Source organism: Calidris pugnax, unplaced genomic scaffold, assembly GCF_001431845.1.
Source record: "Calidris pugnax isolate Ruff unplaced genomic scaffold, ASM143184v1 scaffold211, whole genome shotgun sequence".
Taxonomy (NCBI): domain Eukaryota; kingdom Metazoa; phylum Chordata; class Aves; order Charadriiformes; family Scolopacidae; genus Calidris; species Calidris pugnax.
Genome location: NW_015091083.1, coordinates 7952254 through 7976880, shown reverse-complemented (window position 1 = coordinate 7976880; position 24627 = coordinate 7952254). Strand labels below are relative to the sequence as shown.

The window sequence follows — 24627 nt, the reverse complement described above, 5'->3', positions numbered from 1 at the left end:
CGCCCTCGCAGAAAAAAAAGAATCAAACCCCGTTCTGCCGGGGGTCGGGGGTCCGCGACCCCTCCTCTCTCGCGGCCGTGCCCTTGCGAGGCGGTGACACGCGTGTCTCAGCAGGAACTGGTGTGAAGAGCGGGACGGCGCCGCTGAGACAGGGGAAAAAAGTATTTTCCCTCTGGCCCGTACGGGGATCGAACCCGCGACCTTGGCGTTATTAGCACCACGCTCTAACCAACTGAGCTAACCGGCCAGTGCACGGCAATTTTTCATGGCAGGGGTGTATAACGGCGCCCCAGACCCGCCGCCCCCACCCCCGGCCACAGCCAGGGACCCCCCACTCCTCGCATCGCCCCCCACACCCGTACAGGCGGGAACACACGCTGAACTGGCCAGAAAAGCCCTCACCCTACAGAGACGCAGCGACTGGGAGACAACACCCACAGCGACACGTTCGCGGCTTCACCCCTCAATCAACAGGCTAACGCTTCCCCAGGCTCTCTAGGATACGATTCCAGCTCCATTTCATTAAACAAAATATTTATTTCGAGCATTTATTTTAAAGCCGTTACTCTTCACGCTGTTTAACGCACCGTTACAGTATCAGTTTGCACGCACAAATGACTCGACTCGCCTTCTCCTAAAGTCTGCGTTAAAATACCATTACGTCCGCTTAGCAAAAGGCAAATGCCACCGAGGGCGGGTGGGGACACCTCTCCAAAATGCAGGTTTTTTTCGGAGACCGGCTCACCACAGCTCTGTGAGGAGAACGCGGGGAGCGGGGCCGCCGTCCGGATCCTCGCCTCTCCTGCGAGCTGGGAACTGGAAACCAGCACCGCACCCACCTCACCGAGCCAGGAATAAAACCCCGCGTTAACTCACACCTGCAGTGCCGCAGGGAAACCGCTGGGGATCAGGAGATCACCGGAGATCAACTCGAGCTCCCTCGGAGCGCGGCGCTCTGGGAGAGGAGCGGCGGAGCAAAGATGGCGGCGGCCGCTGCCCGCTGCGCACGCGCCGCCTCCCTCCCCGCCGGCCGCGCTGCGCCTGCGTGGGCGGCACGTGACGTGCCATCCCCGCGCGGGGGCGTGGCCGGGGCGCGGGGCGGGGAGCCGGAGCCTGCGCGGTTGCCAGGGTGACGGGAATACAACATGGCGCGCTGAGGGCTTGGCCGGGAGGTCGCTCGGCAGATCGGGAGGGAGCTCGGCCGCTCTTGTCGCTCACCCCGAGACCTGCAGGCGAGCGCAGGATGAACAGTAAGGGGGTGCGGGGGAAAGCAGCGGGCCCTGCTCGGTGTGGTAGGCGGCGGGCAGAGGGGCCTTCCTTAGGGGTGGCGTGGGCCCGGGCGCTTTTGAGGAGGCCGGCCGTCACCGGCGACCCTGCCTGAGGGGATCGGGGTCCGGGCCGCGCGGTCGTAGTTGTTGTCGCTGTTGTAATCCCTGGAAATCGCCCTCACTGGAGCCTGCTGCCAGCTCCTTCCTTTCCCTACCGAGACTGCACACCTAAACCCTGGTGTCCCTCTGCATGCCCGTCCTCCTCTTCAACAGGGTGCTAATAAACCGTTCTCTCACTCCTGTGAAGCAGTGGCCTGTCTGTCTCCTGGTCTCTCTATGTCCTTTCTCAGAAATTGCAAAGTTTCCTCGTTCTTTGGTCTGCAAGCCTTTCCTCCCGTTACTTGGCATCCTTCTTCAAACCATCCCATGTCACATCCGACACATTTGGCGTGTTTCTGAGTGCAGTAATTATGTGCCATGGCCTTGTGACTGTGGCTGAAGCTCAACTTCTTGTTGCTTTCTTCATTATTTCTTTTTGTTATTTCTCTCTTCCCATACGCATCAATGTCATGTTGAAATGTCATGGTTTTATCTTCCTCTGAATCTTTGCAACAAAATATCTGCTTTAGGTTTTTATAATATACTGTTCTGGCTGTTGTAGTGCTATCATTTCTGTCATTTGGCATTGGATTCTTGAATTTCAAGTGACGATTGATTTTTTTGTGCTCTCTAGTTACAGTAATATGGCTGTAGTTTTTGAATTCTATCACTTACCCATAATTTTAGTTTATAACATTCACATTAAACTGTCTTTCTATTGGATGATTACCTCTCTGCCATTCTTATGGCCACTTCTTTGGTGTTAGACTAGTTTGGATTGCTACAACTTATTCTCACAAATAACTTTTGCCATACCTTTGTACTTGATTTTGTTGATTACTACAGAATTTCATTCCATTTTCCTGACCTTTATCTGCCTTTCTGCTAACCATTCTAAGCCTGAACATCCCCCTGAAACAGAGGGGTGGGAAGGAAGACGTTAGGTAGTATCTAGCTTGTTAAAGATGCATGAAAAAATTGCTATCCAGTGATTAGGTCTTCTTTATTCTTTAATGTCATTAAAGTGTAATTAAAACGCTATTTAATTTCATCCTCAAAGCTTTCAGTCTTAAAATGCTGATAACATTTTTAACATTTCTGTCATTCTTCATCTTTGAGTACCATAAATTCAGGTAAACTAACTGGCAATTCGGTTTGTTTTGTAGCTGTAGTAAATTTCATGGCTTAAAATTGACACACTTTGACCTGACTGTTCTCTTCTAGTGTGTGTTTGAAGTCCCTTGTTTTGGTTGGGTTTTTTTGCTACTTGGTCACTTTTGAAGGATGAGTTATGTGGTGCTGAAGTGGATTTTTAAGAATCTCCAGAAAACTTGGCTTGTGGATGCAAATTCAAATCTTGTGCCAAATTATTAGTACATTTGAAGTATAAATTTTATTTTTTCTTATTCAATACAAACTTTCGTTATTATTCTGAGTTTCTTTCAGCTTCTCATCAAACGATAACTACCTTGTCACATGATGGTTCTCAATTTCTCCCTAGGAGAAAAGCTCTCTCATCTTCAGTGATCTGTTTTGTTGAGAGTTTACATATTGATTTTATGTATCAAAGAGACATTTCAAACAATGCAATTTTCAGTCCTGATTCTTTATTCGATCAACTGAAATTATTCTGGTCTTTGCTGTCATTCTTTTCACTGGATAGCGCTCTCTTAAGTGCCAGGTTAAAGCCTCAGTTGTGTGTTATGTGTGAGTTTTTAATTTTCTATGTATAGCATTCTATTGTAAAAAATTAAAATAACAAACCTGACATGCTTCAAATGAAAAAAAAATCCATAGTGCTGTAAGAATGTTTTAAAGTGCATGAAGAATTAACTCTTCCTAAACTATTAGAACTCTTCGGTTCAAAATTATTTTAAAAAATCAAATTATTTTGAGCCTTTCACTGTCATCTAGGTATATCTTGTAGGAGAAAAATACATCTATAGAAGAAAATACAAACAAAACCAACTTACATGAACATAAACATATACTGTCTTCTTTATATATCTAAAAATATTTTCAATAAATGTGTACAATAATACTTTCTCTGTGTTTCTCTGCCGAAGTACCTTGGTTCATTAATACCTATGGCTGGTATACCATGGATATTCATATCTTATCTTCAGATCGTGTGATTTGAATTTTTGTTTTTGGGCCAGAGAATCAATTACTTGCACTTAAGAAACAAAAAATAAGGTATTGCCATTTATTAGAATCAAAGAGTAGGTCAACAAGTAGCTATTTTTTTCTGTGTCTGCCTTGGCTATTTTTTGCCTCAGGGACTGGCTCTGACATTATATGAACATATAAGGTAGCCAGTGTGTATCCAACAAATTAGACAGCATCAGTTGCTACCAACAAAATCCATTGACACTTTTTCTTTGGAATTCTGTAAAAGTGGGATTTAAGCATTCTGAATGTATGATCTCCAGCTTCTATTTGACTATTTAGATAGGAAATTAAAACTTTAAGTTAGGGGAAGAGAGCTTGGTGCAAAGTGTGATTTTTTTTGCTGACGAAGCAAATCACTTCCTGAGTCACGATGTTTAGTGAACACCAAAGGCTAGAGATCCCCTTGCTTGAAGCACTAACTGACCAGTTGTCAAATAACAGCCACATGGATTAACCAGTCTCATGGTTTCTTCCTTACTTTGGAGTCTCTGTTAGAGATTGCCTCCTTTACCCATAACGATTTTCAAATTCAGTTTCTGATTTTAAAATCATTCTATATGTAAACTGTCTGTATAGAGTGCATTAGATGGTGTCATTGATTTTAAATTACTCTGCTTTTTCCTATCTTTCAAATTTAGATGGACTAATTACTTAGTTTATGATCTGGCATGGTGGCTAATAATCAGAAAACCTAATCAGCAGGTGACAAAAATGAGAAGGGCAACTGACAATTCTCACAGAAGTGCTGCTACTTGGAGAAGGACGTGTTTGCAAGGGGAAGATTTAATTAAAATATAAGCATTTGAACCACAAGGAAAGACTTTTGTTTTGTTTTTTCTTTAACAGGAGTAAGTGTGAAAGTTGGGGAGGAGAAAAGAGATGAAGACAGCACAAATTGATTGCTATTTGGAAGACAGCATTAGCATGTCCCTGCCTAAGTAACTTTTCTCTCCGCAAAATTTCTTGGCAGGCTTTCTCCACTGTGAGGCTGTATTTATACTTGTAAATTAAACATATCTGGAAATCTGCTTGGACACAAAGAGCAACTGGCATGAAATGGCCCACATCTATGCTAGTAAATTCTCTTATCTTCCAAAACAAGGCAGTGGGACAGAAACTGCTTGAGGAATGACCTTAGAAGGAGCCTCACATCAGGCTGGGAGGGTACCTAGGAGAGTGGTGGTTGTCACAAGCCAAATCCATGCCAGAGGCTGTTGTCACAGTAACTAATACAGGCAACTACGCTTCATTGAATTTACTGCTATCAACGTAGCTTAAGACTCCTACAGTTATTCTGACTCCCATAAAGGGCTGAACATGATAAAAGAGGTCTCCTGCTCTGCCTCCCTCGAAATGACTGGGTTGGATCTTTCTTAAATAATAAAACTATGACAAAAGCAACAGCAGCATAAAGCTAACCAGAATTGGGGTTTGCTCAGATGAAATTACCGTAAGAATTATCGAGGATAGAATCTGTAGGTGCTAAAAATAAAGGGAACCAGGAGGACAAAGTGGGTGAAGGGAACCAGGCAGTGGGATTGGTAAGGAACAGTTAATCACAAAGCTGAAGGAGAATAAAGGTGGAAAGAAAAGAAATGTCAATTCTGAAGGAAATTAGGAAAAGGCTCACAACTTAATAGAAATAAAGCTTTCTTCATAACCTTTACATTTTCTGCTTCATTTCTTAGAATTCTGCAGAACTAGAATTGACTGATTTTCACATCCTTGTGTTTGGTGCGCATTATTTTTGGCCTAGTGTAAAGCTTGTATCTGAATTTAATATGGAAATAAAGCTGTAAAATCAGCAACTGCATTGCTTAAAAAAAAAATAAAAAGGCAAATCCAAAACCAAACAAAAACCACCCAGCCCAAACAAACAAAAAAACCCTGTTGGAACAATGACAAGATACACTTGCTTTTCAAGGTAATTTCATGTTTTCAGTACAATGTAAATAAAAGGCTTTTTTTGTGTGTGAAATAAGCACAGAATAAGTTCAGGTATGAGTTGCTAACGTGCTGCAGCAGACAAAAAGGTATGAAGTGCTGTGTGAAGAGCCACACTGCCTCTGAGCAAAGAGGTAGTTATTGTCTAAGACATATATAAAGATCTTACGTGTAAAAAACCCTTTTGTTTAAAAATTTTCCATTAGTCATAATTTAACAAATCAACTACAGCTTGATATGCAGTCTTCATAACAATTTCCTGATTGAAACATACTGAAACAGTATCTTTTTGTTTTTAGAATATAAAGCAGTTGGTAAGATAGGAGAGGGAACATTTTCTAATGTTCTGAAGACACTGAATCTTAGGGACGGAAAGTACTATGCATGTAAACACATGAAGCAACATTTTGAAAGGTATGCATAATTAATCATAGTACTACAGAAAATCTGAAATTCAGTGGGGAAATGTGAAATTAAGACTAAGTGAAGTTGTTTGAATACACTTGTATTAAAAAGGTTTGCATATAGTGCAGAAAGGGAACTTTCTGGCTGCTGATTATGCAGGGCCTTCCCATTTGGCATTGGGTTTATTTCCTTGAGTACTTTGATGTCACCCGCTGTACTAAATGCTGCCTGGCCACTGGGTCGAGGGTGAAACAAGAAGAATGAGGACTAAATAGTTGATTTCTGCCTTTCCAAATGCACTGAATATACTTGTGCTGGTTTTCTTTTTGCTGGAAGTAATCATAGGAGGATGAAATGTGTCAGTCCTCCCCCTGGACAATACTTTTTTCAGTCTTACTGATTTAATGCAAGTTGAAAACACTGTGTTTATCCTTAGTCCATGTATAGAATTAGTTCTACTTCATACTTGCGTTTATATTTAATTACATCCACCAGAAAGACTCTATTTGGTCACAAAATAGGTACGTTTTATTGGATAGGAAAATAGAGGAGAGGGCTGTGTGGAAGTCGACATAGACTTGACATTCTCTTCCAGATACCTAAGTGCCAAACAGTGCCTTTTAGGTCACTGACTTTGTGTTCTCCTTAAAATACTTTAATTTCCTAGTGAAATCAGTGGGAGTGACACATTTGTACATACGAAGTAAAAAGGGACATTTTGCTCTTAGGTGAGATTTCACAATGTAACTCAGAGCTTCAAAGACTAAGGAAAAGTGGAGCTCTGAAAAAATTGCTGTAAGTTAAAAAGAAACAAACTCAAATATCTTCAAGTAATGTGGCTTCTGATTCTCTGTTGTGTTGGTAGAGAACTGTTGGTCTATTTATGAATTACCTACAACTGACCAAATTGTCCAAGTTGTGGTCAAAAGAGTACTTAAATTAGCTGCTTGACTACATCAAGGGCAGATGGTTACAGTTCAGTGGTAGGGCATAAAATAGGGCGTAACAAGCAGACACTTTTTTTTGTGTAGCATGTTTAAAACATCTTGGAGGCCTTTAACCCTTTGATAAATGGACTGGCAAATTCTTTTGATGAAATGAACTCTTTTAGCAACAGATAACAGTTTTAAACAGAACCTGCCCGTACAAGGTATTTCTCCTAGTTTCAAACTGGAAAATACTGTTTTGGTGTTTAAGTCTGACTCTGAAAAGGCGCACGTTCTGATCCATTAAATAGTGTGCTAAGCTCTTTGTTTCCTGCTTCCTCCCCAGAGTTTCTGTAGCAAGTAGTTTATTAAAGTCTAGGGGGCAACATAATAATGAAACAACAGTTCAGTAGTGTCTATCTTTCATGTAAGAGGTTAGCATCAAAACTTAGTTTTAAATGCTAAATTTGGCAAGGCTAGAGTGTCACTTTCAGCATCGTGCTGGGCAGTAGCTGGAACATATGCTACACCAGCGCAGAATAAACAGTATCATACATACTATTATGCAACACAAAATTCCTCCCAGATAGCTCCTTGGCGTGGTAACTGATGGCTGGAGCAAAAAACATTACTACTTATCTTGTTTGGGTAAGTCCAGCTACACCAGACTGCAAGGAGGGATAAAGCTGTTCTCCTGATCACTGATTTGCTCTGAAAAAGAAACAAAGCGGGCAAACAGTTCATCAGGTCCTGCATTTGGAAGCTCAGTTACAAACTGAAGTGGAGTAGGTTCTGACAGTCTCATAGCAGGGAAGAAAAACAGTTATAATCCAGTCCCTGATTGCAAGTCAGTCTCCCTCTTTTCTCTTTAATTCAACTTTAGTATGGAACAAGTGAATAATCTGAGAGAAATAAAAGCGCTAAGGAGGCTGAGTCCACATCCTAATATCCTTATGTTACATGAAGTTGTTTTGTAAGTATGGTGCATTCATTTCTTTCTTCATTTATTTGAGTGATATCCAGTAACTTTTGAGTCTAGAAGCAACCTGTAGGCAATTAACCAGCTTTTATATCCAACAGAAAGAAAAAAAACAACGAATTTGTCCAATTCTGATGTCTTCGTGCTTTTTTTGTTAAGAAAATCTGATGTAGCTCTCACTTTCTCTGGCTTTTTCACAGCAGACCAAAAATATTTCAAGATCAGTATTAAAATTACAGACCAGATATATTTTAAGCATAGCTATACTTCATGTCATAATATGTACTACTCGCTGGTGATTTCAACCTGTGTCCTATATCCAGTGAGTGCTTTAACTACTCAATATCGTGTCAACTGGAGACATTATTTTTGTTGGACACGCTCAGAGTTTATCTGCTGGAAAAGGCTGGGGTACTTCAAGGATCTTGGTTTGACTCATCAGTTTGAAGTAGGGTCCAGGCACACTATTTGGCAGTACCATTTACCAACTTTACCAACACCTCTTTGCAAATGAGAGAAGTTTCGATCTCTGAATTAGGCAGCAGCCAAGCTATGAATTTGGAAAGAGATCGATCAGTCAATGATGAAGTTGGGTTCCTTAGCCTCATTAGGCACTTGAGTGTCTTCTGGGGACATGTTCTGTCTCACGAAGAGATTGGGTTTTATGACAGCATTTATTACAGTACTGTGCGTTACACTTCATTGCTATGCAACAGCAGACTTCATTATTCAAATACCTGACAACAAACTTGTTGACTGCTTTAAAATATTTTTTTCTTGCTCTTCAAGCTGTCTTGTTCCTCTTCTCAAAGCTCTGGTACTATACTGTTATTGACAGGCTGGTTTTCTACAAATATATGGAAAGCTGGTAATCATGTCAGCAGCTTAGCTTTCTGGAATTCTCAGCTTCAGCTGCCGTGTCGCTAACGAAGTGTAATCCAGATGGCCAGCCAGCTCGCCCAGCTCTGTCACAGTCTGTCTGTGAACTGAATTTGCAGATTGTACCCTCAACCTTTTGCTGTCTGGGTTAATGGAACATTGCAGAGGGAATGGGCTTTAATGCAATTAGCTTAAAAAAAAAAAAAAAAAAAGACCTAAAAGACATCTGCCTCTGCAGGGTAATGAAGTGGAAAATAAAGTCTCGGATGTATTATCATATCGTGATAATACTTAAAATTGCTGTTGTCAGCAAAGCACAGATTCCAGTCAGATACTCATTTCCATACACTAGAACACCACTGGTGACCTAACTAGAAAGTATTTCTATATATGGTGTAATAGATAGAAAAACTTCTATACACCACTGGTGACCTAACTAGAAAGTATTTCCATATATGGTGTAATAGCTTTCCTATCTTTTATTGTAAGATTGTATCAGTTTACTGGGAATTTCTTGATACTGAACAGTGTGATATGCTCAGAAAACATGCACTCAAATAACTTCACTGAGTAAATCAGTTAACTTTTGCAATGGACACTTTGGATAGTATAAACTATGATACCTCAGGCACTAGATAGAAAAACTTCTATGAGAAAGTATCAATTAAAAATGAAAATGTCCATTTTAGTACTGGTTAAACTAAGTACTTTTTTCAATGCTTTGTACAAATCAACATGTAAATTTTATTTATAGCTTAAAGTCTCCTTATATTTGTTTCTTCAGTGATAAAAATGCTGGCTCCCTTTCACTGATATGTGAACTTATGGATATGAATATTTATGAGCTGATAAAAGGTATGTAGCATATGCTTGAGAAACACATAAACTCTCCTTGTGAAGATCACAAAGTGGAATTGATTATTTTTCACTTGGTTGTTTACCATTGCCTATTATAAAACTCATAGGCAAATTTTGTGCTGTACTTCTTTACTCTTTATTTATTATTTCCAGTGCGATATACCCACTTGTTTAAGGCATGGATGCATGATGCAGAAGGTTTCTAATGAGTCAGGTTGATGGCCATCTATTTCTACAGTCAAACTTTACACGAAAGCAAAAAAAGAACCTTGACCCTTGACTGCAAAAGACAAAATAATTGCATTATGTAACAAAGAATACAACTTAAATAGGTTCTTCGTTAGGTCAGGACTGTAATGATATAACAAGAACATTATTCCCATTTGTTTAAAAAACTACTGAATTGATTAATAGTGATTTTCAGTTCTTATATCTAGTAAAAATGTCTTTTACCAAGATTTCTCTATAAATAACATTGTTCCCTGAAACGTCCTACATTTAAAAATTCTGGACCTGTTTGTCAAAGTCTGTGGGAGACCATAAAAGCTCAAGGAAGAGTTCCTACAGAAATGTTTACAACAAAAGCTGATTTAAAATGATATCTCAAACACCCAAGGAGTTGGATACAGCAATTGAATTGGCAGTTACTTACAATTTCATATTAAAAGAGGATTTTTTTCTGAATAATTAAAAATTTGTAATGTTTCAACAGTTGTGAGATTCATTTAAATAACTGAGCATGCGGCTGTCATTCAGCGTTGTAATAAAATAGATAAAAGACTTGTTCTCAAACATTGCATTAGTGATACTGAATATTCAATCTCTAACAAAAGTAGTAACCCTGTTCCTGATGTAGATGAAAAACTGAGATTAAAATACACTTATGTGCTGATCAGTGAAGCGAACATGAGTATTTTGTGGGTTTAATAAGACATTTTCTTTTTCCAGGATAAATTTGTTAAGTTGTAGAGTCAGAGTAATGGCATATAGGAAGGAGTCCCCATTGATAGTAAGTTAGTCCAGTGCATTAAAACAATCCTGCATCTTCTCCTTCTAGGAAAGATACTGCACTTCAGTTATGAAAAATCAGAATGTTTAAGTTTGTTCTTTAATTGTCTTTTTTTTTTACCCCAGAGTATTTGCTTTCATTTGTTTACTTTTCTCAGTGTTTCTGTGAATTCTGGTACGGTAAACATGGTATACAGATGGAAAATAGTCTTTTAGTTTCATTATGTTCTGCTAGTTTGTTTTTGTTTTTTTTCTATTATTATTATTTCAAGATACATTTTTTATCAAATTCAAGTTTTCCATAAGAAAATTGTTTCCTTGCCACTTAGTTTTAGAAACCTCCTTTTTTATGGCATGGTGAATCAGTTCAAAATGAAATCTGTGTTCAATTGTAATCTGAAATGCTGTAGTTAGGGGTTATCTGAACATTAATTTGGGTCTACCTGAACATCTGTTAACTGTTGGTTCTTCTTTATGGTCTGGATTTTGTGTCTGGACTGTGTTTCCTATGACATGGTGGCTTTTTTTCACCTTGTACAAGGTGGTGGCACATGGGGTGGAGCTTGTCAAATCATAGAATAAAATGGGAAAATGAACAACAAATTCCTGTGGAGATTAGAATAAACAAAAGGAGTATTTTGATATTTTGAAGTATTAAAGTATTTAATTTATGCCAAGTGTTTTGCATTTTCAGAAATGAATTTTGGGGCTTTAAAGTTCGACATGTCAAAACCACGATTTCCTACAGAGCAGCAGAACTAGCTTTTTTATATGTTTACTTTCCCAAACAATTATACTTGTGGCTTATTGCAAAGTCAAGAAATGTAACATGTAGCAGTCATTTCAAACAATAAATGTGGCAAAAATTCAAAGTACATAATTAAATTGGAAAATTAATCTTAGTTCTGAGCCAGAACACTTACTGTCTGAGGATACCTAGTTAACAATGGCGAGTGGAAGGAGCTCCTTTTGAATTTTCAGTGTTGTGATTTGAAGGAGTGCATTACTTATTTGTTGAACAATTAAATTGTGTTCATTAGCAATGCTCTGTCACAAAACAGTTTTCAGAGTGTACAAAAGTAGTTACATCTCAGATGATTTGTAGTCTTTTGTATATTTCTACAGTGTATAGCAATGTGAATGCTTGTCATTTTCTGACTGCTGTGAATCTTGCAAAATTAAGGTTAATATAGGTGCAGAACAATTTAAAAAGCTCTAAGAAAAATTTAGAGGCAAGCATGGTTTGTACGGAACTTGTACAAAAATTGTTACGAAGAAAAACTTGAAGCTGGGGTTGACTGAAAATTAGTTTCTAATTTAACAAGGTGTATGGAGATGCTTCTGTAATGAGGAGCACAGTTCACTGTAACACCACTAATGTGGAATGTTGATCCTTTTGGTTTTTTCCTTAATTACCTGACAGATTCATGTTACTTCAATCAAGACAAGGCTATTTGTTTTTACACAAAGTCATATCCTCTTGCTATTAATTTACAGTGGTATCACAAGTCATTTAATAACTGAAAAACAATCTTGCCTTTTGTTTAATCAAGAACAGTTTGGTCATTTAAAGCGATGAAAAAAATACGGCTCAGAGAGAGGTGGGGAAGATGCCTCAAGCAAAAAGGACTGTAGCCTTAAGTGCCACCACCTTATGATTCACTTCATTGTTACTTCCAAATGAGGTTTCTCTAATGATAAAGCTGGAAGTAGAAGAGCATCTGCTCCAGATTTTACTAGTGACCTGTAATGAAAAAACAATTGAGCGTGACTTCTTGTTATGAAGGCCTGATTTTTTTAAACACTACCAATAATAATCCAAGTCGGTTTGAATAGCTGCGTTTTATAAAATCTTTTCCTCTATAAATGACAAAATCCTGCTGTTGAAAACACCATTTCTGGGGTAATAATGCTACCATTCCCCATGTAAATGGTACTCCGTTTCGAGTGCTTTGTTACCTAATCCTTCGGGGTGGATTATGTGGCTGACGGGGGGAGCGCTGTAAATCAGGGACACAAGTCCTGCTTCCAGGACTCGCAGCCTCAATGAGTTAGTGTCCTCATAATCTCCCTCCTCCTCCCCAGCCAATTACTCATACTACTGTCATCAGGCAGATCAGTACCTGCTTTGTTTTTCAAAAATGTCATCATTCCTGCCTCCGTTGGTGACATTGCAGTGTTACATAAAGGCATTACAGCAAGATTAAAAGGCCTTTGGAGCCTATAAAAGAAAAAAAGCTGAGTAGTTACTGAATGGCTCTGAAAAATAGATAAATTTTATAACTGTCGTTATTGTGCAATAGCAAGCTAAACTACATAGGTTAACCTTTAATTTGCAAGCCAAATGCGAATCACAGTCATTTAGGCATTGCAGTAATTTGAGCTGATTGATATGAATCTTGAGCCTTAAGGACAGTTACTTTGTTTAGAGAAGAAATGAGATGTCTGGGAGTGAAATACTGCAGTTCTGTTAGAACTGGGGGAAACAGATACTGCAAGAAAAGTATGTACTAAAAGCTAAGGTAGATTACAGGCTATTGAATTGACAGTTGTTAGCTGAGCTATTCTGGTGCATACTGAAATCTAAATTATGTCTGAAGTAGAGTGGAAAATGGATTACAAAGCTAGCTATAAATGACAGAAATAGTGTAATTGAAAAATGTGGTATCAATGCACTATTGGAAGCTGAAGAGTAATTTTTTTGTATTCTGTTGTTGTTTGCTAAAAAAGACTTGTACAACTTTACATTTAATTGTAGGAAGGAGAAAGCCATTACCTGGGAAAAAAATTAAGAACTACATGTACCAGTTATGCAAATCTCTTGATTACATACATAGGTAAGAGACCTGGTTGAGCAAGAGCTTTACAGTGAATATACCACACATTTATTTCAGGGCTGTCGCTAAGCAGAGCGATACATACAATTGCCTGGGGCAGCGAACCGCTGCAGGGAGAAGAAAGGCCACTGCCCATAGCAGAAAAAAGGCATCTTTGCCCATAGCAAAGTGCTGGAAGACAGCAAGCAGGCACCCCGTGCTGCTGCCAGCCCCTCCTGGGATGGGGTGGCCCTTGCAGTCCTTTGGTAGCCCCAAAAGCAGAAAGCTTTAGGTGGCAGCAAAAGCAGAAAGCCTGGCCACCCCTTTCCGACGTGCCCTTTCTCCATTCCCATACCTGTAAGCTGGTGTCTCCCCATGGTGGCAAAATGCAATTTTCTTGCTGTTGATAAGCTTGAACAAAGTGTTAGTTTCTTTAAGTATTTTTTTTTTTTACAAATGACTGGAACCACTGTGTTTGTCTTTTTACTGAACTCTTCTCTCTGTTGTGTTTTATGTTGGTACAGAAATGGGATATTTCACAGAGATGTGAAACCTGAAAACATATTAATAAAGGTAATTAATTTTATGTGAGAATATTAAACTGAAAGTGAAGCATATCAGTGTTTTTCTCCTTACTCTGAGAAGGTAATTCCTCTTCTTGACTAAAAGTAATTTTAAAAAACTATATAGACAGTTACTGCTAATACCGTATTCCTGATCTAGACATATGAACAAGCAAGATTGTTATTGGCTAAAACCTGACAAGAATCAGATGCATGACAGCCTGCATGTGTTCCAATCTAAAAAAACTGATATTTATTCTCTATTCATTTACATTTTCCTTTCTGTATTAACCCAGAAATAAGCAATAGGGTTCAGTTCTGCAGCCCTTTCTTTCTACATTTAATTCCTACGTTTAGTGGAAAGTTACTCCTACAAAAGAGAGCAAAAGGTGTTAGATTTCAGAAGATTTCTTCAAGGAAATCTATTATCTTGACAATATCAGAATGTTATTTTGCTAATGTCTGAAAAGGAAGAATTTCAAAATTCAGTTTATTAAATTTTGTTTTCTGGAGATAAATTTTTCTTTTAAGTCTTAGAAGTGTACAGGAGAAGCCAGTACAAAGAGAAGCCAAAGCCACCTATTTTATCACTGCTAAACAGTGAACAAGAACTTCAACAAAGTAACTTAATCCAGATGTCCTATTTAGTCTTCCCTTCACTAGTAGTCTGTATGCTTTTCAATTAACTCTTAGCTCTTTCTTTTAATGAAGTACAGAACAGTATTTGCACATATTATGGAACACAGATATCTTCAAGCCTGGAGCTACTTGCTATTTAAATGCAGTATAACTGCTATAATACTACCCCTGGGATTTCTGAAAGTTTACTCTTAAAGTAATCTGTGATTTCTTTTATGATGAACTACTTCACATGTTTAAGGAACATCTTTGCTTGAATATTTCAGTGTTTCTAATTTGTCAAAATACTTTATTTATTTTTGCAGCAGAATACTCTGAAGTTAGGAGATTTTGGATCTTGTAGGAGTATCTATTCTAAGCAGCCACATACTGAATATATCTCTACACGCTGGTACCGAGCACCTGAATGCTTGCTTACAAATGGCTACTATAGTTACAAAATTGATATGTGGAGTGCTGGCTGTGTTTTCTATGAACTCACAAGGTACAGTGTTCAGTGGAGGGTCTTGCCTATTATTAATTGAGACAATCAAAGGTAGATAACTCAAAAAAGAAGCACGTGATATGGGTAATACGATCTCTGTTTCTATGGTTTTGTGGAAGCTTTTTCTGTGATTATTCTGCAGGGTTGATGAGGCAGTAATCCTGCCTTGTCTGGCACTCTCTTCACCCTATGGCAGGTTAGTAACAAAGCAGTGGGATGTTCAAGAGAACAGAGTACCAACAAATATTATTTACAAGTCAAATAACATTTTTGAACAGTTGGTTGTTCTGTTGTTTGTTTTGGATTTAGGATTTTTTTTTTTCCATTGGCTTCATATTTGAGTTTGGTAAAAGTGTGTTTTCTCTGCTTTATCTCTGAATGCCTCATTTCCTCTCATGAGCATCGTTAACTGTCCTCGGGCTTCTTATTGCACTCAATGGTAAAGTTTTTCCCTTGTTTTTTGAACTTACTGTTCTGCAAAAACAGAGGAGATTAGCGAATACACACCCTCTGATTTACGACTTTGATTTATACTACAGTGTGTTTAAGACTCTTGTACCAGGACCTTATGTCCTGGAATATTTTGAAGTCGGATTCTGATGAAGGAAGAGTTCAGGAAAACCAGGATTATAGTCCTTTAAGCTTTTCAATGATGATGAAAGTATAACTCAAAAAAATTGTCACTGGTCTTCAAGAAAAAAAGGAAAAATAACCACCATGAGTATTTCTCCAATATCTTTGTGCCCTAGCAACAGCAGCAGTTCTTCTTTATTCTCCTCCCACACTGCAGTCTCCGATATGCAACCAGGAGTGATAACATTTGCTTTGCTTCTTTCCTCCTCCTCCACATGGCAAGTGCAGCTGCTGCCATCATCATCACATTAAATGACAACCCTTATGCTTTGCCTGCTAACTTGTAGAAACAGTTCTACTTCGGTCAGAAAACTGTTAACACAAAAATCCCAAATGTGACAGTTCTCTTGCAAAGGAAATTGGGACCAAAAGCTTTAAAAATGCTGTGGTTTTCCATTTCAATTTGAATCAGGTGGGCTTTGAAGTTTGGCAAGAAAATTACATGCTGCAAACTTAAGTTTTCTTAGGGCAAGAAACCTTAAAGATACTTCCTCATAATTTTAGCTTAATGTAACAAATTTCGTTCTTTGCAACCACTGCACATTTTCAGAGACTGGATAGACGTGTTCAGAGAAATGAGGGATGTGGTTTGGAAATTACGGAATTAAAAGAGATACAGCCTTGCCAAGCTGAAGGAAGTTACGGACAGATTTATTTAAGTGCATCTTGCAGCGTTTGCTGCTTAACATTTGCATAAGCCTTTATGCTTTACACCATATTGTGTAAGAATTTTTAGCCTTTTACTCAGCCATGCTTGTCTTTCAAGTCTTGGTCTCCCTCTTTCCGTTCCTTATAAATCATGGTTCCTGAACGACAGTTTTTTGTGGATCACACAGTTGTTCTTCCCCAAGTTAGAGCTTTACATTTAGAGACAGCACATTTTTGTAATTCACGCAAAAACTATTGCCAACTGCTTGTCTTGATATAGCTACACAACACGAATCAGATCTCTTCTCTCTCCTTCCTCTACTCAGAGCTTTATAAAGACATTCAGAGAAGTGTGCAGCCAGCTGTTTGATTGAATTTGCAAACAGTTAAGTTTCCTCCTTTTACAGAGGGCTGAATGTGTTGCTTTCAAGAATCATGTGGTGCTACTGAAGTGTTTCTGAAATTATAAACCCAAGGAAACGCTCTGCTAACATGGAAAAAGGCAACATGTGCAAGAAACAAATGTTAGTGGCTTGTTAAGTCAGATTGCTCTATTGATAACAATGTTTTCAAGGACTCTATGCAAGGTTTATATTAACTGACGATCCAGCTCAGGAATGCAGTTCAAATTACCATCTTTCCAGTGTTGCTGCTTGCAAAGAACCTGTGTGTTAGGAATGGAATGTTTCTTATAAATATATTTCTGTGTGCATACACAAGAGGGACTGCTTGACTCTGCTGTCTTCAGATGAGGAAAACACATTGTCTTCTGGGATCTGCCACTTCACTAGAAGAAAACACTAGTGAAGTGTTTTCTTGACTAGTCTCTTTACCTATTTTACCCCAAACCCGTGAGGAGAAGGCAACTACAGGTTTCTTTTTAATAACCCAAACGACTCTTTCCATCCAAACACACAGTTGTATTAATCTGCTCCTCACATCTTATCCTTCAGTTGTTGGTTGGTATTAAACTGCCCACAAATGAGTAATTCTAAAATGTATCATCTTCCTCGTAAATGAAAATTTTTTCACTGAAGTGGCAGCTGTGCCACTTAAACTAGTTTAATCGTGTCTTCTCATCTCTTACCTTGCAGTTTTCAGCCTCTCTTTCCTGGATCTAATGAGCTGGACCAAATTTCAAAAATCCATGACGTTGTAGGCACTCCTGCTAACAAAACTCTCAGCAAGTTAAAGCAGTAAGTATGCACTCCCATAGTTATTAATCTCACTGTTTAAATATCCACAATGTAACTGTACAACTGTGTGCAATTTCTGCTCAGGGAACCACCACAAAAATCTAACAGTGTTGTGATGGCTGCTGACCAAAGAGGAGTGTCCTCTGTCCCTGCCCAGAGACAGTCACCCATTTGTGATCCTTGTAGGTAGAGCAGAGGAAATCTGAGCCTAAGTCAATCCTAATTGGCCTTTTATTTCCATTCTATCTTTAAGGCCAATGACATAACTTATTAGGAAAAAAAATACTTATTTTTTTTCCCAAGTATTACTTACTTGTCCCTAATAAATGATTACCTAAATCAGATTGGATTTTTTTTTCAGTAAATTTTAATTCTCTCTGAATATGCATGAATAACTGTTTGTTCTTAACTTGCTTAACACAGGTCAAAAATTGCAAGTTTTAATTTCCCCTTTAAAAAAGGAAAAGGAATACCTCCTCCTGTGCACAACTTGTCTTCTAAAGGCTTCTCTCTCCTGTACGCAATGATAAAATATGATCCTGATGAGAGAATTGCTGCCCATCAAGCATTACAGCACCCTTATTTTCAAGAACTCTGGCAAGTGACTTCAAATCATTTCCATCTTGAAGACTAAAATTAAGAAGTGGAGGGAGCGCTGTGTGCTTATTATTTAAAATGGACTGAAATGAAGTGCTAGTACTTGGCTTGCAACACAGTGAACATAATTCAGGCATTGAGTCCAGACTTCACCTAAGGCACAACCAATGTTTTTCTCTTTTTTTTTCTTTTTTTCCCCAAACTTTTTAGGGCAGCTGATACACAAGCTTTGGCCACAAACAAAAAATTAGGATTACTACGAAATACAGCAGGGCAAGTACCTCTGCATTTGTGGCAAATTGCAAAGGAAAGTCAAAGACAGGTAATAAATATTAAAGTGGAAGTATAGTCAGCCCATTAGAGAAAGTAATTTGTGACACTGGGCTTGTTAGCTGGAAACAAATGTTTTACTTAAGCTGATTACTTGGTTTTACTCAGTCTGCTTAAACACCGATCTTTTTTGGGTGTGATGCAGTTCTGCCCCCTGCAAGCCCTGAAAACCCTGAGTTAGAATTTAGAAGGGGTTACTGCGTATTCCCTTCAGGAGATGGTTGTCATAGTTGCTATTACTTAGCGGGTCAGTTCCATATTTTTTAAAAATATCTTCATCCTCTGGTTTTGTTGTCTGCCTTTGAGTTGCAAAGTTGGGCAGATGAAGTTGTAGCAGAGGCAGAAGGTGTGCTGTTGCCTTTTCAGGACTTCAGTCTACATTTTGAACAAATAAGATTTTTTTAAAATGTAATTATCCTATATTTAGATGATATCTAGGCAAATCCTAAACTTTTTGTTTGAGACTGGAAATTCTGGCCAATTAAAACTTTATCTTCAAGCTATGTGACAAATAACATATCTGCAAGGTATGATAGAAGTTAGTACTACATGAAAAAGCCACAAATACATTTTTTACCCCACAAAAAACCTAAATTACATTAGCAAAAAAAAATATATATTTCTGCTGTGCATTTAACCTTGAAAGCATGAACTCTTCTTCCATAGAAGCAGCCACATTTTCCACCAACTTAGTTCTTGGGTTCATCAACGTGAGCTTAGCAAGAAGTTCCTTCAGGAAAAATGGCAAGAAACATCCAGTAGGGTAGTGATTTTTTTAAAAAGAATTAGCTGAAGTAATTCTTGGCTGAGGTTTTTTGGGTTCTTTTTCCTGATCAGTTGGATTTTTTCTTTTATTTTTATTTCCGAAGATATTCTCAGAAAGAAATTGATTCTTATTTCTTTATTTTAAAAGTATTCTCTTAGGAAAGTCCAGGAAAAAACAAAACAACACGGACCTCCTCATGGAGAATTACCAAAATTAAATCTTTCTGGTGTAGCCAAATTGACTTCATGTCCTACTCCTACACTGCACTCAGTTTTCCGGGCACCTAAGGAAAGCGGTGAAAGCCCCGTGTTACCCTCTATTAGATTTATTGGATCAAATATCAAGGTACAGACTCTTAACTTGCTCATTAAATTGCAATAGCAAAAATGTGGTTTACAGAACGTATTTCAAAATTCTGTCGTTTCCTCAACAGTCTGAGAAACAGAAGGCACTTAAGTCCTCCCCAAAATGTTTCCACTTACCTGCTATAGACCGAAGAGGAGGAGGAGGAGGAGGAGGAGGAGGTTACTGAGCACCTTGTGAAGTGTTTGGAGCGCAAGGAAAAGCCGCGACTATGCAGTGAGGGACCCAGTCATACTGCTGTGGGTAGAGATCTAACAAGAACAGCACTGCCTTATTTTGTGTTTCTCTCACAATTTATAGGAACCCCCCACCCCGAGGCTGCTTACCTTCCATTTTGGTATTCTGTTCCTGAAGGGTATCAATATTTAATTAAAGCATTATTCTGGCAGAGCTTAGAGAGCACTCTGTATTCAACTTTCTGAGTATTTTTTTTCCTTTTAGAACCTGATGGAGGAGGAGGTTGGTTAAAAATAACATGAAAGGATTCTTTGAGCTTCAGTAGTAGGAATGGAATGTTATCTACAAAGTATAAGTTTTCATATTATATTATATTCTAAATGACAGCTAACTTTTGTACATTTTTTAGATGTAAAAAAATCTTTATTTTTCAGTCAACTCTGGAAAGTATTCACCTCCTGTACTGAATAACTTCAGATTCAAATTTTATTGAGAACGTGCAGATTATGCAATCCTACGAGATACTTGATTCTGATGCAGTTTCTGTAACTGCTGAATATTTCTATATAAGTATAATCTAGCTAAAAGCTAAAGCAACGTCTTATCTGATTCAAAAGCAAATAAAATTTAGTCATAGTTTTCTTCAAGCTGTTGATCTTAATATTAATCAAAAGTTTTAACAGCAACTGATACTGCCACCAGTTGCTCAAAAGAGCAGTAAAGGAACGTTATCTTCTCATGTTTCAGAAATTTTGCACACAGATCATCAGTAACAATTTAATATAGTGTTACTGTCTGCTGATGCTACGAAGGGAAGAATGAAAAGGCAGCATTTTTATCTTACTTGGATAAAGTAGTTATCGCAATTTGATACCTTTGATTTTAATACTCAAAACATCTCCTAAAAATTTGCAGTAATTAATTTACAACACTTCTATTTGGTGATGTGTTACAAAACAGTTTTGCTCTTTAAAAAACAAATGACTGTGCAAATCATACTTAGCTTGTGGTTTAAAAATCTGCCTACAAGCAATGTCTACATGCAAGACAGGTTTTGTGAAAAAAATGTGGGTTTGGGTTTTTTCTTAATAGTTCTAAAAGTTACTCTGCTCATAACTGGGAAGCGATCAGCTTTTTTTCCCAGTTAATCAAACACTTTTGTGTCTGCTGCTGCTGTTCAGAAGATTCTGTGCAACAAAAAAAGTGGAAACCAAGCCATGGTTGGTGAGAGGGAGGAAGAAGGTGAGGGACATGTTGTATTAGAAGTCACTGCAGCCCAGGACAGCAGCAGCACACAGGGCAGCAGATCATGGTCAAGTTACTGAGCTTGACCCTTCAAGCATCAATTTGAGATTGATGCTCTAAACAAGGATTTTATAAAAATACTAGTCATGTGGAATAAAGTCATGCTCTCAGTTCTCCTTCTGAGATTTTATTAGGCTATGCATTTGTGAAAATAATGATATTTCTCACTATTTAGAGGTTTTCCAGTTGTTGGCTTTTTTTGTTGGCTTTTTTAAATTGGTTGCTTGGTTGTTTTTTTGAGAATCGGTGTCTCAACACTGGTAGGATTCTGCTGTGACTGCTTTAGATCCTATTCCTTGTTCTACCACTCAGCTCCTGGATACCCAAATTCCACATTGTAGCTTTTCAGCATGGGTAAGCTCATGAGACTAGTTCTTTATGAATCCTTTTGAGATTTACTGCTTAAAAGTACCCGTCCACCTTATGTTCTTCATGTTTTGAAGAAGGTATTATTTTCACGTACTGTACTGAGGATCAACATGAGATTCACTCAGATTTTTTTAAATGTGAAAATATCAACAGGCTAAATGTTTATGGTGAATTCCATGGAAATCATTTCTTGGAATTGATTTTAATATGACTGCCCAAGTTGAATACCCTGCACCTGCATCCTGGCCTACTCTACCTTTGTTCATTTTATTCCATTTCTTCATCGCAAACTTTCGGAATCTCAATAGAAAGAATGGAAAAACATCCCATCCCTGGCAAAAATGCTTGTAAAATAAGGCTATGGCAGATGAGCAAGGCTCTGCAGGGAAACCTGTACTGCTGCTACTTGTCCTCCCTATGCCAGGGGAACAGCAGATTTCTCTTACTGGGACCGAAGAAATACATAAGTAGAGCTTTAGTGGAAGAAGTGAACACCATAATAAAGGGAGAATTAAATGGCAGAACATAACGTTATAGGTAATGTCTCTTTCTCATTTTATTGAAACTCATTCTGGATGGGTGCTGTCTTTCCTCCAGTTTTAAGCAGAAAATATGCTCCTGAGCCTGGTACCTCGAGGTGCAGTGGGGTGGATACACACAGACAGGGCGACTGCCCAAGTTCTACTGCTCTGCTACAGCTCATCATCTCCCCTGTCATGCTTTTCAGGTTAGCAGCCCAAACTGCCAGAACAGAGGGAGAGCTTCCACAGTAAGGCAATACACTATTTGTTTGAATACCTGCTATAGGGGGAGTGTGTATATGTAAATATAAATATACATATATATATATAAAAAGGTGTGATGCTAAGCTCAGGAGGTGGAATTTGTGATGCTAAGCTCAGGAAGTGGAATTAAGGGCTGCAGTCTATAGGGAACACAGTGTGACAGTAACCTCCACCTTCTTACCTTTGGAGCTCTGAGCAAAAGGTGCCATCAGCTCATCCAGGGTTTTTTCCAGAGAGGAAGATGATGAGTTGCTCGGTGTTAATACATCGGGAGTTAAGCATCGTGTGCGGCAGTAAAAATGAGGGTCTAAAAATAGGTAACTTGTTGTGTCTGAGGGATTGTGCTCTCCACAGTTATTAATTTCTTGCAGGATTTAAAAAAAAAAAGAAAAAAGACAACTCCTACTACCCACATTTGAGTGATCGTTCAGACTCTGAGCTCTTTTACCAAGCTCAAGGGTCGTATTTTCAAGAGTATGTTCCTGATGGAAAATGTTAATTGTATTGGTAGCTTCACATAATCATTTTCTGGAAACCTCATAGCACAGATGCTGGAGTTTAGATATTTACATTCAACAATTCACCTAAAAAAAAAAAAAATCCCTCAGATCCTGCGTGCATAAACTGCTTCCCTGTTTTCAAAACTGTTATTGCAACTGTTTGCTTCTATAATTAATATCACGTAGGTAATTACTTTATTAATGCAGCAGGAAAGTGGTTGTTTTTTTGAAAAAGACCAAGTCAGAATTTTTGGATAAGTTTTAACTTGGAGAGAAAGAGCTGTCAGAGTAATAGCTTGTGTGTTACCAGGAATTCTCTCTCACCTACTCTGTACCCAGAGCTGTCAGGCTGTTACAATGAAACAAGGGCAATTGCCCATTCAGCAGGTCATTTCTGCTATGAAAATTGGGGATTTCAAGTGAAGGACCACATTGGAGTGTTTTCTTCCTTTATTTTAAGCTTTCAGGTGGATCTTACAGAGTTTGGCACATACAGTGCTTCACAGGTGTTTATTTCATAGCAAGTTCTTTGCTGTTTTCCCTCTAGAGACACCTTCTGCTGCTCTGGCTGTTGGATTAGTAGGCAAACTTGAGTTCTCCCACCTGCTTTATCGCTAAAATACACTCATCGTTAAACTACAAACTGGCAAGTATCGCTCCTACCCTCATTCTTCCAGCTCAAATTCCATACTGAGATGATCCGTGTTCCACTCATTTTTAAACGATTTCGTTTTTTAACTTTACTGTTCTTTCCAGGTAAGTTATTAGGATCCCTTTTCTTCCTAAAGTATTTTTTAACACGTGGAATGAAGGGTGGGATGGGCAGTTCAAGCTTCTGAAAAAAGAAAAACCACGTGCACTCCTCGACTGTGATTTGTAGCAGGGCCATACTCTGCAAAGGCACCTGCCAGTAGCTGCTACCAGTACCCCAGTCCTGGATACCACAGGCCTCTCAGTACTGCTTTTGTGTTTTTCCAGCTGAAGGAAAAAAGTCTTTTGACTCAGACCGACTGCAGCACTTGCACAAAAGAAGTCTAGAAGGAGATACCCACACTAGTTTTCAGTGCTGAGCTTTATCTGCATTTTAACAGTTAAACCCCCCATGTTAATAAAACAGAACTTCTCAACAATAATCCTGCTCAGTTTCAGTATTTTCCCCGTTGCTCATATTTTAGAAGAATGTCAGTAGATAAGAATTGTAAAGTACAGCTCCATCTTTAACAGACAGCCTAAATGTCAGCTTAGAAACATATCTGGCAGTTCCCTACGTGCTGGCTGCATTACAAGAGTAAGACTTAGTTCCAAGTACCTACTGCAGTTGTTTCTCCCCAAATTTTAACTCCTTTTTCTGAATGAAAATGCCTGAAAACATCCCAAGTTTATTTGCAATTTAAAACATTCTACTCAGCTTTACTGCTGGAGAGCAGGAGGGGTGTTACTGTGTGCCCTCACCTACAGCCTGTGCCCAGGTGGGCACGTTGCCCATTTGAGGCTGGTGCCCGGCTCCAACGGTCAGGAAAAGCCTGACTGGGAATATCACTACATGGGATAAAGGGAAAAATATGGTATAGATAAATACCTATAGATAAATACCTATAGATAGGTAAATAAATAAGGCTGGGCCTTTCGCTTCACAGCTCCCAAGACAAATAACGGGGCTACAGGATTACAGAATCCTTGAATCCTTGCCCCCCCAAAGTTGTCTGTCTGCAAGATTTCCACTGTATGATGCATTTCGAGATAAATCATTAAGAACCAGAACAGAACAATGTTATTTCACTTTCCTAATTGAAATTCAACTCTATTCAACGTGAAGCCATGTTCTAGGTGAGATATTTTTGAAAGGAATTTGTTCTACAAAGTTTAGATGGTATTTCTGTACCAAACATTTAATTCAACAAAGGATTGAATACATCAA

At 38.6% G+C, this 24627-nt stretch overlaps 1 protein-coding gene and 1 non-coding gene across 5 annotated transcripts; one reads left to right on the top strand and one right to left on the bottom strand.

Moving 5' to 3' along the window:
• Positions 1-173: 173 nt before the first annotated feature.
• Positions 174-247, bottom strand: TRNAI-AAU. Its single transcript has one exon. It is a non-coding gene; the product is annotated as a tRNA-Ile (tRNA).
• An 884-nt stretch (positions 248-1131) lies between these two features.
• Positions 1132-24627, top strand: MOK (MOK protein kinase). 4 transcript variants are annotated; one of them, XR_001413724.1, is made up of 13 exons: positions 1132-1250; positions 5783-5897; positions 7698-7787; positions 9457-9527; positions 13297-13375; positions 13879-13927; positions 14862-15040; positions 17416-17517; positions 17941-18114; positions 18325-18436; positions 19358-19555; positions 19644-19812; positions 23257-24627. XR_001413724.1 is itself a non-coding variant. In XM_014957504.1 (12 exons), the coding sequence occupies exons 1-12, from the start codon at positions 1244-1246 to the stop codon at positions 19740-19742; spliced, it is 1275 nt and encodes a 424-aa protein (XP_014812990.1). In that variant the 5' UTR covers positions 1132-1243; the 3' UTR covers positions 19743-19968. The 4 variants fall into 4 exon arrangements, 3 of the variants coding, with proteins under 3 accessions (XP_014812990.1, XP_014812991.1, XP_014812992.1); XM_014957504.1 differs by lacking the exon at positions 23257-24627 and having other exon boundaries at positions 19644-19968; XM_014957505.1 differs by lacking the exons at positions 7698-7787; positions 23257-24627 and having other exon boundaries at positions 19644-19968.